The sequence below is a fragment of the Ammospiza nelsoni genome, chromosome 3 (assembly GCF_027579445.1).
Source record: "Ammospiza nelsoni isolate bAmmNel1 chromosome 3, bAmmNel1.pri, whole genome shotgun sequence".
Classification (NCBI taxonomy): Eukaryota; Metazoa; Chordata; class Aves; order Passeriformes; family Passerellidae; genus Ammospiza; species Ammospiza nelsoni.
In genome coordinates, this window is record NC_080635.1 from 91,919,798 (window position 1) to 91,938,735 (window position 18,938).

The following is an 18,938-nucleotide window of genomic DNA, read 5'->3' on the forward strand; positions in this document are numbered from 1 at the left end:
TGTTTTTCTTAGCAAGGAGAGGGTAAAGCTGTGTCTAACTGTGTCATTTTGTTAAAAAGACAAGGCATGGCATTCCCATACGAGAATGCCATCTGGTTTTATGAACTCTTCTGCTTTATGGTAGAGACAGAGATACAAGACAGTGGATTGAAATTATAGCAGCCATGTCAGAAAGCACTTGCTGCTTGGTTGGAGCTGCTTCAATGTGCTTCCAGGAGGTCATACTGTTGCACTGGCTCATGCAGAGGTTTGTATTACGTTTGATTTCTTTTTCCTACAGGTATGTTCATGTTTTCAACAGGGCTGCCTGCATGGTTGCGGGCATATAATTCCTAGTTAAAAATTTCTGGTTGTGTCATTTTCAGGCATCCACTGATGAAAAAATAATCTTGCTGAGAGAGTAGTGAAAGCATGGACCCATGGTCTGGATATTGAGTCAGATGTGTCAGCTTCTGAGGCTGTCTAGTCAACTGATCCCTTTCCAGCACAAAGGCTGTAGCTAATTACCATGTCACTGAAGTTGTTTGCACATTGTCTCATCCCCACCCAATATTTTTTTGTTTTGTTTTGTTAATGTATTCCCAAAATGTCAGAGCTAAGTACTGGAGCTGGAACATCAGGCTTCTTGCAATATGTTTTCAGTCTCGTTCGGCTTTTTAGTGGATTACAAATTGCTGTTCTGGGCAGAGTTGATAGTGTAGTGATAGTTTCACTTCTAGCAGTTTATTAAAAACAGATGGTTTTCTGCGGAAAGCAGATAATTTGGGGATAGAATTCTTCTCAGACGCAGCATGGCAACTGAAAGAGCTCAGGTACCATGCCTCGGCTGATTACCATTTTCTGCCAGATGTGTTTGGAGTGTAAGATCAGCCCAGCATGTAAAGGCTGATTAGGATTAGAAATTGCTGTAGTGCAGAGATTACAGTAAATGGCCCAGTCCTGTTGTGGCAAATGTGAAATCCTTGTGTTTCCAGTGTAGTTGTAGTCTCTACCTAAAAGCTGCAGTTGATCCTGTTGCTGATATTCCAGTGAGCTCCCAAGCGATAAGAGTTATGAATTGATACAGCCAACAGGTAATGTTAGGGGTTGGTCACTTTCATTGAAGAGATAATCACAGGCCACAGCTGGAATCCTGGCATCAGGCTGTGAATGGGCCTAATGTCAATAGGCAATTGACAATAGTAATTTAAGTAGACTTTATTGACTGTTACCCTTCTAAGCAATAATCTTGCAAGTCTATAATCCCTTTAAAATTGCTTTGTTGTTTGCAGCAAGAGCCAAGATGCAAGAGAACTGTCACTTTAATGCTTGTATGGATGGAGAGCACAATTCCCTTAGAGGAAATAGAATAAATGCTTTGAAGGCTAGGCAGAAGATTGGCTGGTGGTTCCAGTTTTGTCTCTAAATTATTGTGTATTTTGATTAAGGCTTCCAGGTTGGAAGTGCTGAAGGAAATGTCTTGTAGAATGAGGTCTGAGATTTACCATGCAGGATAAAAGTTCCTTTTCATGCAAAGTTATTGGTCAAAACCTATTTATAATGTTGTCAGGGTTTTTTCCATCTCTGTTATTCCCCTGGCCATGTTACAATAGGATGGGAAATAGCATTTCTTCAAGACAGCTGCTGTTATATTTTAATCTTAGAACCATTGGTTGGTGTCCACCAAATGCAAATGAATTTTTTCATATCTTAAACTGTTAAGAACTATGGAAAAAAGGCACTGCAATAATGATCTGTGACTCAGCTCTTCCTTCCAGTAAATCAATAAAAGAGAGAAGTGGCACATTTAGCTCCAGAATTACTTGGTGTTTCATATCAACTTAAGCAGAAATGCTTAATTCTTGTATTTGAGCAGAAAAATGCATGTTTCTGTTGAGCTAGTTTTGGAGCAGAATTTGTGTGGAAAGAGGGTTGGAAGTGGGTTCTGTGGGTGAGAGGAAAAGATCATTAAAGCTGTGATTCCTCATCTTTCCTCTACTTTGCTGAACTTGTGTTATTGCCTGAGACAGATTCTTTGATATTCAAAGTGAGTGAATTCTGTACAAATGAGGTTCAAGACTGAGCTTCTTATGACTTTGGACAGGGAGAAGATGCCATGCTTGATAACTAATACTTTTCCTGTAGTGAAGATGCTTTAAAAAGCTGTGGTAGCTGTACTGGGGAAGAAAGCAGGCAGAATTCTTGGACCAAGGGGCCTTTCCCCCTTTGCTTGGTGTTCTGGCTTTTGGGGGGGGGGGGGGGGGGCTAAAAATGTGCTTTCCATAGTATGTTTCTACTAGAATGTTTGTGTAGCCTATCTTCTGTTATTCCAGGTATGCGATTCCTGAGTAAAGATGAAACTTTTATTCTTCTGACAGGTTGCATCACAGGTGTCAGCAAGGTCTCAGACTTTGTTCATAAAACAAATATCTATTTTACATTAACAAATATATTAATATCTATAACCTATATTAATCACTAATTAATTTGCAGTCCTAAAGACTATACTTAAAACCTCAATGAGTGCTCCTTAACACTTCTTTGTGTTGAAGTATTTGTCCTTTTGTGTTGAAGTTGTGTTCTAAGTATTTGTCCTCACAAGAGTCTGAGCTTCTGCAGCTCAGCTGACCTGAATGTCAGTTCTGCTACTCTCCTTGAGAGAACTCCAATGTAAACATTAAAGGGAGTGCACACTGTTCTGCCCAGTACACAGAAGCAGTGGAGCTCTAAGTTCTGGGAACTTTTATGTAAAAAATATTCATAGTTCATGAAACTTGAAGGAATTGCTTAAAGCAAGATTGTTTTGTTTTTAACACAGTGTAATCACACTTTCCCCCATTATTAGAGAGACAGCTTATTCCCCCTTTATTAGAGAGAGAGCTGCTGTAGTTGCACCCTTTTAGATCCAGTAGAAGACCATCTGATGGTTGGCTTTTATTTCCTGTTTCCAAGAGAGCTGAACCTGAACCTCTCAGGAGGAAAATCCATACATGTAAATAATTAAGTGCAGCATAACTGATGTAACGCTGCTTATGAGCTAGGGTGATTTTTGCAGATGACTTAAAGCCAAATATCTTGAATGATATGTTGGTGAAAGAGGGGTGCAAACCATATGGAAGTATGTTGGAATAAAATCCAGCAGTGTGTATGGGCAGTAGATTTTCCACTTTGTTTCAAAAGAGGTATTTGATAACATAGGAGGTGATGCACTGTTGTATTTTAAAAGGAGCAGTGAGGTAATAAGATGATTCTAAGGTTAATTAAAATCTCAGGTTATGAAATTGGAGGATACTTCAAGAGAAATTTGCTAGTACTCAGTCATTCACCCTGTCTCTCTGCAGACCCTTCATGTGATTGATAGGTTCTGCAAAACACTTAATATTTTGGGTAGTGCAATATGCCTGTGAGTAGGCAGAGAGGAAGAAAGAGTATATAAAAGCTTGTCTTGGTGTGGGGTGCTGTTGTGTGGTTCGAAGATTGATTGTTGTGACCTCTCAAACTTCAGGATCTGCTGCAAGTATTTGTCCTCACGAGAGTCTGAGGTTTATTTTGGAAGTAGGATATATTGGAAGTCTAGCTGGAGAGAGGAAGGTAGCACCCCTGAGAGCTACAGCTGCATTGTTGGGAGTGTAAAATACCTGGAGAGCACATGGTCAGTGGGAGATTGTGTTTAGGTGTGTTGAGTTGGCACAGGCATGGAAGTTCCAAGGCAATATCTGCAAGATGCTGGACTTTGGTAAAAGGTTGACTTGCTGGCATCAATGTGAGATACAGCAAAACTTGAGGCAGACTTCTGGGGAGGAAGGAGGAGACAGCATGCACTGCTGTTGGGGTCATTGTTACAAGCCAGACCAAGATGTGCATTTGTATAGACAGGGCACGCTGGAAGTGAAAAGAATAAATATTAAATGATAACCTCAGAAACAAATTCAAACTCTTTTCCATGGAATTGCCTGATAGTCAAAGACAACAACATTCAAATTAGCTGATGTTCTTATGAGCAATTGTTGTAGAAGCAGAAACTGGTAACTTTGTTCTGCTTTCTGATATGATTTTGTGGTCAGGTTTCTGCAGACGGGGAAGTTCAGCTCTTGCTTTGCTTAGCACTGTGCTCCAGTAGCTTCCTAATACAGTTCTGTCTTGCAGGGGAGGGACTCTACTCCTACTTGCCTACTTAACTTTCTTAGTTGATGCTTGTAAACTCTTATTCTGAGCTGCTTCTTTCTGTTCTTGACTAGCTTGGATTTGGAGCAATCCTGCATTTCCTTTTCAGTAGGTTCAAGGCATTATTTAAATACTTATAAGTGAGAAAAAAACTCCTGAAGTCTGTTGTAGCATTTGAGTAATAATGAGGAAGGTCTGTAGAGGGGTTACTGCTGGAGAGATTTGGCAAAGTTTAGGAACTGGATGTATGACACAGCTCAGATGCTGAGGCAGCTTGTGTGTTAATTCAGTCTGGAATGACAGCTGCTCTTAAGTTGGCACTGATATTTCTCTGAACAGAGAGGTCTTGTGCTCTGCTGCTGTTTCTCTGCATACTGAAATGTAAATTGTGAATAATTAATCATGAACTGGGAAATCCCAGGTCTGCTTATTAGAGAATTTGGGGGGGAGGGGACAGGGCAGGGGGGCCAAAACAAAACAGGAAAAAAGCCCTGCCCAGATCCAGAATATCATCTGGAAAGATAAAGGACTAGGAGTTTCTTTAAAGTATGGTATAATCTCTCTCATTAAGAAAAAGAGCTAGAAACTAGTTTTTAATGAAATTGAAAGAATCTGAAATTCTGAAACCTTTGAAACGTTCTTACTGTTCCCTTTTTTTGCCTTATGACCTTAACAAACACTAAAGCTAGTCCCATCCTTTAGTGGGCTCTGAACCCTCCACCATTCTTCCTCTCTTTGGCAGGTTTTTCTTTTTGTTAATGGAGGTGTGAATTAGGGAAGAGAAGCAAACCTAGAGTATTATTAAGTTGCAGTTGTCTTTAATCAGGGTGAAAAAATTGGCCTGTCCAAGAGCTTAAAGACTGCAGTTTAGATTTAAGTTAGGGTGTCAGAGAATTGATAACCATTTATTTCTTCTACTGCATTGATTTTCCATCAATTTTCCATCTCAAAGCTTAACTAAAAAATATATTGAAGTAAAATTATAATTTTTAAAAGTATCTTTAATTGGAGAAGTCTTTAAAATAACAGCTATGAAAATGGGGAGAGAGGAAGTAGGAGAAAGCACATTGTGATTTGACAATTGTGATTTAGTCCCACAGTAAACAAATGGATTCAAATAAAGCATATATAGAACTTCATTCTCCAGTTACTTCACTTCTGTGAAATCTGTGGTAGAAGTACTTGCTGCTGCAGTACAGTTCTGATCTCTGACTGTGCTTGTAATTTGTATTTGAGCTCAGTGGGTTTGGGGATTAGCTGTCAGTGTACTGGATGCCTGCAGTAGCAGAAACTTCTTCAGGAAAGTACCTTTAATTCTTGTTTGCCCTACTTGTGTGTGCCCCAAATGGAATCAATTTTGCAAGATTGCTTATATGGTTTCTGTTGGGTTGTTCTTCATCTGTTTCTTCTTAAAATTAGCTATTTTGTATTAGCAAATGTACCTGTGATTTCCTTGGAAGACTAATCTTTATTGTCTCTTGTCCACCCAGCAAATGTCTGAATTTGTATATTTTGAAAATGTGGTTTCTAGATTTTTTTCCTTCATATGATTTATTTTTCCTTGTATCTGTTCTTCCTTACCACATTAAAGTAAAATTATTTTTTCCAACTCTTATTTTAAAATTTAGCTTAGCCACTAAACCCCGCTGCTCAGTTTTGTAAAGTTAGCTGTGCTGGTGCTTCATTCCAGATGCTGATGGTTGCTGGTTAAGCTGAGACTCTGTGATACTGGGAAAAGAAACCCAGGAAATTTGAATACCTTATCTTTGTGGTGTGACTAAATAGGAAACAGCTCTGCAAGAATTATTCCCCCACCCCCAATCTCCTTTTTCTGGCCTCAGATGACAAGCGACATCTTCATGCATGGTTTAATTCTTTTCTGTGCACTGAAAGTAGTAGACTTAATTTTAATCATGCCTCTCTATTTTGCACACTATAATTACTCATGTCCTAAAACATTCAGAGCTTCAGACTGAGATGCTGTACCCTCCAGCAGTTTGGAGAGGAGACAGAAATGACTGAGTGACTTCAGAAGCAGTGCTGTGGCATCATGTAGCAGTGCCTTGTTGTCTCCATTGCCAGCATCTCTGTGGATGGACTGCTCTGGGGTTTCATTATCCAAAGTGCACCAGTACACAATTTATAGCATTGCTCTTTCACAGAAATCTGCATCCTGAAGCCCAAGACTGAAAGCTGACAAATTTGATGCATTTCCTTGTATGAATAAGACAAATGCGGTCACCTGCAGTAAAATCTTGGAGTGGGGTAAACAGTGAGTAAGCCACTTGTGACTTGCTTCTAGGCTTTTACAAACCACTCTCTTCTATAATGCAATAATCAGCAGTACAGAATAAAATATCATTGGTCTGTTTGTACCACAAGATCAAGGAGAATTCTTGGAGCTCTGTGATCCTGAACTGCTGTCATTCAATAGCGTGGCTTTGCCATTATAATACCTTGTCTGCAGAACTGCCTTCTTCAAGGGTAGTATTACTGAGGTATTAGAAGTAAACACATTTCAGAAGGTGTTCTGCGAGAAACTTCCATCTTCTATTACCAAGACAACAAAATGCCATGACAACATACATTTTCAATTCAAACTTGGCAAATGGATCACATAATTTTTGTCTCCTGTATCATCCCAGAAAATCATTCCCCTGGCCTGAAGCTGAGGACAACTTGCAGCTTTTATGCCCATACAATAGACAATTTTGTATGCAGGCAAGCACTATGGTTTTCCCAAGCTTGTGACTCTGGGCTAGAGATATCTTGGATCTTAAATAAATGAAGTCTTTGTAATAGAAGGTAAAAAACCCATAAAGATTACACGCCAGGAATTTTAAAAATACACAAACCAACCAACCAACCAAAACCTGAACTTTTGAATGCTTCTGGTACAGCAGTGTGGATTTCTGTACACATCAGGTGGGTCTCAGTCCCTGATGTGACTCATTGATCTATTTAGACAGATTTGTCCTCTGGAATTTTCCTGTCCTGCAAAGGCAGAATCACTAGTTGAATTCTGAGTTTTGACTTCCCACTCTTAGCAGCATTTATGCTCTCCATTGCTTGGGATTATGTAGGGGAGAGAAAGGAAGTTTGCCAAGTGGTGACCCTACTGCCCAAGTGAATTGGAATCCTGTAGACTCACATAGTTTAGGTGTGCAAGGAGCAGTCACAAAATATCCTGTCTGCTTTTGAGGTAGAATATCTGTCATGACTGAATGACTTCAACAACTGGAGGAAAATTTCTACTCTGGAGATAAGGAAGAAATCATTAACAGTGATTCCTCTGAGGGAAACTAAAAGATGAGTATTTTAATTTCAGATAATGCTTAGTCTGGTAGTTAAACTTGTAAATTTTTTTTGCTTAGGTCTTCCAATTTTAAGCCTCAGCCCTACAGTTAGATCTGTGTTTTGTACTCTTTGTCTTGCATGAAGTTGTATCCATGAGTTTTGCTAGGGCTGTGTCTGGCATCACGGAGGTTTTGGGCATGCAGTTGCAGTGTGCACTTTCCAGCTGTGTCTCAAAAATAGGTGATAGCTTGTAGAAGGTAATTGCTGGCTGCCAAACTGGAGTCAGTAGGTAACAGGGGATGTAGTGAACCACAGATCCTGAGGGATATAGAGGATAGTGGAAAGCTTGCTGCCCCATTGTTTGATTTAACTGCTCAACATAATTTCTTGCACTCTTCTGTGCAAGTTTACTTATTCTTAATGTGAGGTGCAGTTGCTTCAGTAGAAACTAATGTCATTCCTTGTGTTCTTTCTTGCTGTTGAGGAGGTCTTAATGAGTGCCTGAATACACTCTTCTGCTTCCTGGGTCTGTAGAAGCTCTAGGAGGTGTGCTGGAACTTGCTGATTAAAACAACCTCTGGGATGACAGAGTATCTGTTTCTGGTGATGCCTCTTTTTGCTGACTGGGTTCAGTGTGCTGGACATGTTACCTGTAGTTGAAGAATTCAGTAGTACTTACTTCTCTAACTCAGAGGTAATGAACAATGACAATTAACTTAAAAACCTGCAGGCAGTAAAGTCACATGATGTTGTGCACCCTAACTTCATCTGGGGTAAAGATGGAGCAATGTTTGGTCATAGCTCAGGACAGAATTGTTGGAAGACTGTTGTTTTTGGATGAAAGGGTTAAACCACTGCTGCTATCAGCATGTACTAGTATAATCTCAGTTTGGAGTTTTTGTTGTTGTTATTGTTTTGGTTTCTTTTTTTTGAATGTGGAATGTAAGCCCTGAACTTCCTGTTTGCCACAGCCACGGCCTGCAGCCTGGTGGTCTGAGAACTTTGCCCTGCTGTAAACTTTTTATCATACTTGTAGCACCTAACACCTTCCTTTTGTCTCTCCTACAGACTTGATCCAAGCAACTAATGAAACAAACGTGAATATCCCTCAGATGGCTGATACGCTTTTTGAGCGAGCGACGAATAGCAGCTGGGTGGTCGTGTTCAAAGCCTTAGTCACCACACATCATCTCATGGTCCATGGCAATGAGGTAAGTGTGAACAGCTCTCTCAAGGCCATGTTGGCACTGAACACACTCCAAGCCAAAAGTGTTAGTAGTGCAGAGGCATCTTGTCTGAACCAGAAAGGACCTGAGAATAAAGGGCAGGAATGATTCTTGATGAAGAGAAAACTTACTGCTAGCAGCAGAGTTGGACTGTGTATCTGTCTTTCCACTTACAAAACCATAACAAAAGACCAAGATACAGCCTGTGCCAGGATGCTGACAATTTATGCATTGAATCTGAAAACAGCTACACAGGATTAAATACTACCTGAGATTTTTTGACTAAGGTCAAATTTGATGTTTTGGCATGTGTAAACTGACATCCAAGTAGCCTTCTTTGCATGAGCGTTAAAATCTTACTAGAGCTGTAAATTTAGCTTGATAGCCTTTTAGATGAAGTTATCCTTATCCTTGCTTTTTATTGACCTGTATAGACAGGTATGTCTGCATAAAAAGAGACAGCACATTTAAAGAACTTCAATATGACTGTGAAACAATTCCTCCCTGGCTGTATATACAGAGTTTTCATGCAATGAACTTCTCACAGTGTAAATTCTTACCTCTATTTTTCCATTCCAAGTTTTGGTCAATGTTCTCGTCTGATTTCTCTAACTGTTTCAGGCTGTTAGTCCCTGTGTTTGATGAGGGGCTTTGCTTGTTATTAAAACAGGCCCTCAGCTTGGCTGAAACTGCGGGCTTCTGGATTGAAAAGTCTGGGACTAGCCTGGATATGTGCTTTGTTAGCAGATAAATCTTGAGCTCCCTCAAATCCCTGAGAATTTAACATTTTTTATTGCTCCTTTCACAATATATTTTATGTTTTGCACATAAGCTATTTTTTATATATACTGTAGAATATTTACTAGAGATTCTGAGTAAAAGTTATTAGTCTGAATGGACAAAACGTTTTGGGGAAGGTGTTGCAGGCTAAGACAAAAATCAGTGGTTTCATATTGTATGCTGAAAGTCGACTTGGTAATCTTGTGCTAGAAGGTACAAAGCCTTCTAGCCTTTGATAAGAAAAATTACTTTGTGTTTCAGAGATTTATTCAGTACCTGGCATCTAGAAACACATTGTTCAACCTCAGCAATTTTCTGGACAAAAGTGGATCTCATGGTAAGCCAACTTATGCATATAATCTTAACAAGATTTTAAATAAGATACTATTGTTAATTTGCTCCTAAATTCATAAGATATAAATAAGATAAAAATGCACTACTGAAGCCTTTTTGTAAGTACTTAATAAATACAGGAGCACAAATGAACTGCTGAACAACTTCAGAACAATTTTTCTCATTTCCTGCAATATTTTTACTCAAAAGGTGAAACTGTACAAATCCTTTAAGTGCTGGTTGAAATCTGGGCTGGGTCAGCTGTCTTCTTAACTCTTATGGGTGTTAAAAGTTGAAACTGATAACTTTTCATTTAGTTTTTTGGATTTTACTCAGTCTTAAAGAGTAATTTGGTTGTCTGGGGACACTGCTTTTCAGGCATGAACTATAACTTCTTAGTGGTAGGGCTGTTGGCACCAAAAGAACTGGTTGGTTTTGATTTGATTTGAGTAATAAATTTAGAAAGTCTAGGCAGAAATTAAAGACTTTTCCCCTCTGAATATTACAAAGCCTGCTTTTCTCTCTGGAATTATTAGAGAATTTTCCTGTGCCCCCAATTAACAGAAGAAAAGCTTGTTTCATGGTAGAAAAGAAAAGAGGAAAAATAGAATTCTTCAGCTGTCAGAGAATACTTGTAAATTGTATGCAGACTACAGACATGCTACAATAATGGGCAAATTCAAAGCAATGCCACATTATTTCATCTCTTGATGTAGACATGGGGCACAAAAAAACTTTAGCATCTTTTAGATGTGGTAACAGAAGGAACAAAGCTAAACAAATACTGAGTGTGTTCCTCTAAGCTAAACACGATATATGTGTCTATATATATGCTGAAGGACACTGGTGTTTGCCAACAATTGTTTTGTTAAATGCATTTGTGTTCTTCACTACTTTCTTTAAACTTAGATTGCCATTTCATAGATAATGCACAGTGTATCATAGATAATGAGGCATCACATTTTGTAGTGTTATGCTTGAATTGGCAGGGATACTTAATGATGAAAGATATTAAGGGGAAATATAGTCAGTGACTAAATTGAGGGGTGTGGATTGTTAGAAGGTAGCAAAAAGGGGCCTGAATTGAAGAGGAAGATGAGTTGCCTTCTGCACACATTTCTGTGCCTCAGAGAAAGAAACTGAGGCTGTAATACTAACTGCTCAGGTGTCATAGGCTTGAAAGTCACTGAAGTTTGAGATGCCTTGTACAGTATACGTGCCTTGAGTGTTTCTGGTGTAACAGTTCAAGGAAGGCAGGAATCTCTGGGGATGTCATCATGATTTCTTTGTTCTGGTAAACCAAGTCAGGAGGATTTTGAAGGTCCATATAAGAGTCAAAGTGGCTAACATACATGAAACATCAAGAGTGTTTAAGTTGAACTTGAACTTTGTCCTGGAAGTCATGTACCAGTTCAGTAAAACCTTTTTGTTAAATTGATATTTTCCCCCTGTTAATAGAAGGGTAACTTTTTGGCCACCAAGTAATGTTACCCCATAACTGTGTGGGGGCTTGTAGCAGGTTTCCCCTGGAACCATGCTACTGGTGGATTGTATGAATCTGTTGGAAATAGAGGACAGTGATAGATTGTTTTGCTGTGCTACTGCTGATTTTTCTTCAGAAGCTGAAAGATGTCTTGTAATGACTGTTCTGTATGTGAAATTGCACAGTGTAACAGAAATCATAGAATCTTGGGATCTGTTGGCTGTATCTTATAATTCACTAAAGAATTTCTGACAAGCATGAAAATTAATAATAAAATGTGAAACTTTTTTTTTGCAGGTTATGACATGTCCACCTTTATAAGGCGTTATAGTAGATACTTGAATGAAAAAGCATTTTCCTACAGACAAATGGCATTTGACTTTGCAAGAGTGAAGAAGGGGTAAGCAAAGTTTAGATATGTAAATAAATAAAGTTGTCTGACCCATGAAATTCCTTATTGTGGCATTACACTTAGTTTTAGTTTCTCGGTGACTTTGTTGTTATATGGTTTGTGTAGCTACAATGAAAAACCTTATTTTTAAAGTACTTGGAATTGGTTAAAAATTGCCCAAAGAGGAGAGGGTATTTGTCTTACTCTGGGTAGTAAGACAAATATTGAAGACCAAAATAAGATGCCTTGTAAAACTGGGAGCATTTAATGCTAGGTTTAAATCTTACCCTAATTAAACTTTGCTGCAGTGAGACTGAGTTTAGGATTTGGAGAAGGAGACACTCTGAAACTACATTTAGGATGTTTCATTACTCTCCAGACACTTTCCCTAAGAGAGATGGCTGATTGCAAACAAAGCCTGAAGTGAACACCTGAAGTTATTAGCAGGCAAGAGAGCAAGCAGTTATAAACTGAACAGAATAAGCCTGTAAACTGCTGGCTTTATTTCCCACAAGAACTGTGTTAAAAAAAATTAAATTGATCCAGCACAGAGTTGTGTGTTGGTATTTATGAGGACATTTTTCTGGTCTCTGACTGCTCTAACTGGGACATTAAGAGCTCTAGATGCTCTCTTGAAGCACTGTTGGCACAGCAAGTGGCTTAACACCCCCTGAAGGTGCAGCTTGATGGAGGGCATACTAAAGATGCTCCTGCTAATCATGAATTGCATACAGGATCCTTCTGACAGTTCTGGTGTGTTCTGCAGCTTGGGATTCTGACCTGTTAATGCAGGCATCACCACCAGGCTGTTCTCTCCTGCTTCTCAAACAGCCAGGAAGTCTGGGGTCCACCACAGCAGCTTTGCTGTTAGCTGGAAACCATTCCCTTAGTGGGGACCATACAAGTTCACTCTTGAACATTTGTGTTAAATGAAGTTAAGTTTGGGCTGCTGGGGATCATACTGTTCCTGCCTTGATCTAAATTCCTGGAAAGGCTTTCTATGCCTGTTATTTCTGGTGCTTAGAACAAGGTGCTGCTTCAGAATATAGCATAAAATAAGTAAGAATAGTGGTATGCATTTCCAGTCTGCATATATATACACCTGTCTGCAGCCAGAACAGGGCAATACATAATGACGTTTGTGCAGATTTGTCATAATCAGAGATAAAAATGACAATGCTTGATGACTGCTATAAGACTATGGATGACACTTAAGGAATGCTGCTCATCCATGGACATGTCAGCAATGAGCTGTCATTAGTTATTCATAATAAACTTGGTGCACAAAGTATATCAGTTCTCTAGGTACTTCTGTGACAGTATTTCTAGTTAGTCATTTAAGCTCCCAGTGTCATCTTTCCATAATGAGATCAATCTCTTGCATTCATCACTCTAACACAAAACCTTTCCTCGTTTGCTGTCAGGAAGGGTGGCTGGGCAAAGGATTTTTCATGCCAGCTCTCACGATGACATGAGAAGCAGGAGAATCAGACTGTGGTTTTGAAATGGTTTGAAATGAGGTATAGGTGTTTCAAGCATAAATTTTAGACAACAGATCAGTTTGGGGGATGGGAGAGAGGAAACAGCATGGATTCTAATCTGTATTCCCTCTTGCAGAGCTGAAGGTGTAATGAGAACAATGGCTCCTGAAAAGCTGCTGAAGAGTATGCCAATATTACAGGAACAAATTGATGCACTACTTGAATTTGATGTATGTATTGAAGCTGAAGCAGTATTAACACTGGGCAGTGACTTATAAATGATGCATTATAATGAACACCTTTCACCTTGTAGGTAATGCTTTACTCCTCATCCCTTAGTGAGGGCCAAAAAATCCCGTTTTCAGTGTCCCACTGAGGTATCATGGCCAAGGATGACCCTTGCCCATATGCATGAAATGTAAAGCTTGCACTTTTGGTTTTGTAGAGAGAACTTGGATTTTCATCTTCTGCATCAGTCAGGGGGAAGAAATGGACAAAGCAGGACTGAACACTATTTTCTGTCTCTTGGCAACCAACTTCTTTTGAGGGGAGGAAAAACCCCATTAAAATACCATATGTACATTGTTTGGCTTCCTCAAAATCATCATCTGGTTTTCAGCTGTGGACTAAATTGGCTAATTGCTGTAATGTAGACTGTTCATAGAAATAAGTGTGTACAATACATTTATCATGCTATGAATGCTGGTGGGATTGTTTATCTGACCTAAGGATAAAACCAGGAATCAGTTGTTGTAGAAGCCACAGTGTAACATTTCAAAGAGGTTTTTGAAGGAATTAGTTCTTCTCTTGTTGGTGGGCAGCAAGATACATTTTTGAGGTGGAAGAGCCCACTACAGCTCTCAGAGGAAAGGCTTTGAAGTACATGTCTCATTGTGCTTTCTGTTCCTTAAATGGCTTAGGAATTGTGATAGTGCTCTCAGAAGAGGAGATATTTTTAAGAAAAGAAAGACCTTTTAATAAATAAGCACATATTTTCTTCCCAAGTTAATGTGAGAAAGGATCTTGACATCATTAATCCAAATACATTATCTCATAGACTATTAAGCTTTTGTTGAGCTCTGCTATAAACTGACATCTTTTGTCCATTTAATTAAAACTGTAAACAGCATCTCTGCCTTCCTATTCTCTATGATAAGTGAAGGAGACAGAGCTAAGATGCTTACTGTTTATGTGGGTACTCCTCTGCTATAGTGGATTGTTTTGGAGTGGTGGGGGAAGCAATCCTTGATCTGCTAATCAAAATTCTCTTCAGTGTCTTAGCATGAAAACTTCAGTGCTGGATTCTGTCTATAACAGCACCAAGTACCTGATGTAAGCCAAAATGTTTGCATTTGACACCTGTTTTGTAAATAACTGATATTTTATTTGCAGGTTCATCCAAATGAACTGACAAATGGTGTCATAAATGCTGCATTCATGCTTCTGTTTAAAGATCTCATCAAGCTTTTTGCTTGCTACAATGATGGGGTTATTAACTTACTAGGTAAGTAACCCGGCTTTTATCTCACATACCATACGTGAGTAAAGAATGAGTTTCAGATCTGCTTCAGTTTTTTACTTTCATTAAAGCTACATTTTTCTTGACTCTTCTAGTCTGAAATGAGAGAAAAATTTAAGCTGTACCCTCTTACATTAGTATTTATCTGAGGCTGGATCATCACATGTCCTTAAAAAAGACACTTTCAAGATAGTGACCATATCTGTGCTTAAAGAAATGTACAGTGCTGTGTCAGCATGTGTAATATGCCCTGCAAAGTTAGAAGCTTTTGCATTTTTAAGATGCCCACATTCTTTTGTTATATATCACAGAATCAATTAGGTTGAAAAGACCCCTGGGATCATTAAGTCCAGCCTGTGACTGTACACCACATTATCACCTAGACCGTGGCACTGAGTGCCACATCCAGTTTCTCCTTAAACACCTCCAGGGTTGGTGACTCCACCACCTCCCTGGGCAGCCCATTCCAATGTCTGCTCACCCCTTCTGTGAAGAAATTCCTCCTAATGTCCAACCTAAGCCTTCCTGGCTGTGTCTTCTTGCTGGTTGCCTGGGAGAAGGGACCAACCCTCACCTGGCTATAACCTCCCTTTAGGTAGTTGTAGAGAGTGATAACATTATGTGATAGCCTTGTATGAAGTTATATACTGCTGAATAACATTTCTGATCTGCCTGAAAGCATGACTGCCAAAGCTGGATCCCCTCCACAATCCTACTTACCATCAGCCTACATAGTCTAAAGGAGGCTGTGAGCATTTTCTGAAGCTCAGGCAGCCTGGTGTGATCACCAGCATGACACAATGGGTTAGGCATAAAAATTCAGTTGGAATTTCACTGTCTACTGCTACTTGAAGTGTAAGTTTGGGTTGAAATATGTGGCAGCTGTGTTTAATAATGGACATAAATGGACTACTTAAGTAAAAAAAATACAGTTCTTTGGAGTGAAGACAATTTGAAAAGGACAAATATTAGTATGTGTTTATGTATCCTTAATTATTTTGAATTTTAAGTTAGTAGATGCTTTGCCTGCTTACTTTTCAGTCTTTAAAAAAGTGACATCCCAGGCAGTGCTGTGGCTAGCTGAGGTTCAATTTTATGGCCTATGTAATTCTTCAGCAGCTCAGCAAGCCCAACTTCTAAACTTATACTAGGCAAGAGATGCCACTAGATTAATGTCCAAGTAGTAAATGTAAATATTAATGCAATGGCATATTCTTGACACATGATTTTTGTGAAAACAAGACTTGCTGATATAGGACCTAATGTAAGACATCTTAACTGAAATTTACCACATTATTTCTTTAGAGAAATTTTTTGAAATGAAAAAGGGACAATGTAAAGATGCTCTTGAAATCTACAAACGATTTCTAACTCGAATGACCAGAGTATCAGAGTTTCTTAAAGTTGCAGAGGTAAGTGGCTTTGAGTCTTCTGGAGGCCAGCACTTAAGTATTTTGTGATTATTTTTTGTTTGTTTGTTTGTTAGCACCAATGTAAAATATTAATTGCACTTGTTAAGCATCTGTCTCAAAGGATCTTGGATCCATTGGATCTGGATCTTGGATCTGCTTCTTCAGGTCTCATAGTTAGGCCTGCTTAGGACTTCTACATGTCTCTATGGTGCAGCCAAACTCAGCTTTCCTGGTTAAATTAACAGATGACATAACTTCAAATGTTCCAATATTTTTGAGAAATGCTGTGGTAAATGCATACTTCTAGGACAGGGTTGAACATTAGAGGAAAATACAGCAATTGGAAATAGAAGCATGCAGATTTTTAAGTCTGTTTTTTTAGTCTTTGCAGCCAGCATTAAGTTAACTGTAATGTGAGATGGTCCTCGTTTTGCTCCTTGTTATCATCCTCTTATGTGGATAATAGGGATATTACATGGTTAATTAACTCCTTTGCTGGAGTCTCATTTGTGGTAGTTGGCTCTTTGGCACAGGGTGCACATTTTCCATGTTTCATACTTCATTATAATGGACAGTAGTAATGAGCTGAAAAGAAGTTTGTTTCTTTGCTAATTGACTTATCTACAGAGAAGCCTGATAGACTCCTTAATGGCTTGTAATTTCAGATATGAATATTGAACTTGAGGGAGTAAAGTACTTTAGGGACACATGTCAGCTTTTTGGACAGGGGTTTACAGTGACTCTCCTTCAGGATTAAGAGGTGAAGTGGGGCTTGCTCTTCTTCTCCAAAAGCTGAACTAGCAGTCCCTCTGAAGAAACACAGCATGAAGCAACAGGGCCATTAATAGAAGATGGCAGACTGAGACCTTAATTTGCTCTCCTCTGAGACAACAGTATATAACCAGTGTATTTCAGTATAGAGTATGAGGTCCATGTGTGTGAAATCAAGCTCCATTTTCTTATCCTTTTATTTTAAATGGATATTTAATTTGTGGGGGGAAGAAAAGTGCTGCAGGTTCTTGAAGGTAGCTACTGGAAAGATGGACATGTCCTTTCTAACTTTGTAGTATTTTTACAAAGACAGGGTGCCTTATAGTTGAAGAGCAGTTCTACTCAAAATTAATGCCTGCTGCAGTGGAATAATGCACTTAGATTTTACCTTTACTCTTTTATCTCCACAGCAAGTTGGAATTGACAAAGGTGATATCCCTGATCTTACACAGGTAAGCTTCTCTTGTAGTCTTTTTGCATTTGTGAAATAAATAAAAGTTCTGTAATTAGGAAAGCACAGCAGGAATGCAAATGTTGGTGAAGTCCTGCCACCTAACATGCTGTAGCTGCTGATCCATTTTAAGGATCATTTACAAATTGGCCTGGGTGCCTGGCTTTGTGTTTAATGTGAAGAGGATATTTACTTACAGGAGATCCATGATGAAGAGTTCACCTGTGGCAGATTTGATGCCAGCAAAGCTGGAACATAAGAGCAACCCAGACAACTTAGCAGCTGCACACCCCAACTGTTCTCATAGTTATTGTTGATGCAGTTTTTGATAGGATCTTGAAAGCCTGGTTTAAATCAATATCAGAATAGTGTCTCTCTCAGTTAAACACCACTTAAAAATTCTGAAAGTGAGGCATCATGAGAAGATGGGGATTGTTAATCTTTGTGGATTTCAGATACAATGGGGCTATAAAGTCTGGCCAACCTTTCAGCAGACAAAAGCAGTGTGTGCAGTATCAGACCTAATCTTGAAATAGCTGATGCAGTGTTTTCCCCTGACTCTGTACCTCAGGGGCTCTTCTTTCTCACAGACAGTGCAGTCTGTGATGAACTCAGTCCTTAAACCAGGAGAAATCACTTGGAAACCAGTTAATGAAATATACTTTATAAATTTCTGTGGCACTTCTATCTGCTTCAGCCTGTTCTGTGTCATCAGTCAGTGCTGCACTTGCTCAGCAGCACCTTGGTTACTGCTACCTTCCACCCCATGAGCCAGCACTTTGGAATAGAACTGCTCTTTTGGAAGGAAGGGGGTCTCCAATGATCATCTCATCCAACTTCTGACCACTTCAGTCTCTGCTCAGGTGGTCCCTCACAGCTGTACTCTCCCAAAGGCGGCTGGGGACTCACTTGCTAAGGCTAGCATGCTGTACAGCCTATGGATGAGACCTTGACAGAGTATTTCAGAGAGAAATAAATAAAAGGTGAATAGTAAAACTGAATTTCAGCTGACAATTGGTACATAATTCTATGTAGTATCAATGGTACACCTATACTCCTATAGCAAGCCATGGCAATAATTGGTAGTGTTCTGCAAGAAGTTGGTTGTGTTGGCACTCCATGTGTACATACTCTATAAAGCTAGACAAGTGATGCCAATAGGGTATTTTGAGTTGATAGTTTTCATCTTTGGACTTTATAGTTTGCCTGCAAAATTTTGGAGGCTGAGAAAGCATCTTAGCAGCTAAAAATCCTGGCTCATTTTTATTTACTGGCATTTCCTAAAGTATGACAGTTTTGTCCCTAGTAGCTAGTGGGGAACCCATATCTAAGGTTCCAGCACAATGCTGATAGATTGTCTAGTGTTAAAGCAGTATCTAGAAGAAATTAAGTGATGTTTACTGTTGAAAATTGGGTACCAGATAGAATTTCCTGTCCAAGTTGTTGCATCTGAGTAGAAATTTTCTGAAGCTTCTTCTCTGAGTTCTGTTTGATAGATAAGTTTTATATTACCTTGCTGGCTTTTAAGAAACATTTGGCTAATATACTGGAAAGCTATATAAATATAGCTTTGAAGATACTGGAATATAGCTTTATTTAATGTATATATTAAATATAGCTTTTGAATATACTGGAAAGCTGTCTAAAATGT

General features: G+C 39.0%; 1 protein-coding gene across 1 annotated transcript in view; it reads left to right on the forward strand.

Moving 5' to 3' along the window:
• Positions 1 to 18,938, forward strand: part of SNAP91 (synaptosome associated protein 91) — a 63,170-nt gene that overhangs the window by 10,511 nt on the left and 33,721 nt on the right. The window contains exons 3-9 of the mRNA XM_059467564.1: positions 8,509 to 8,651; positions 9,708 to 9,783; positions 11,560 to 11,662; positions 13,271 to 13,364; positions 14,527 to 14,638; positions 15,959 to 16,065; positions 17,247 to 17,288. Coding sequence (XP_059323547.1) covers positions 8,509 to 8,651; positions 9,708 to 9,783; positions 11,560 to 11,662; positions 13,271 to 13,364; positions 14,527 to 14,638; positions 15,959 to 16,065; positions 17,247 to 17,288 — 677 coding nt within the window. The remainder of the gene's footprint in view (positions 1 to 8,508; positions 8,652 to 9,707; positions 9,784 to 11,559; positions 11,663 to 13,270; positions 13,365 to 14,526; positions 14,639 to 15,958; positions 16,066 to 17,246; positions 17,289 to 18,938) is intronic.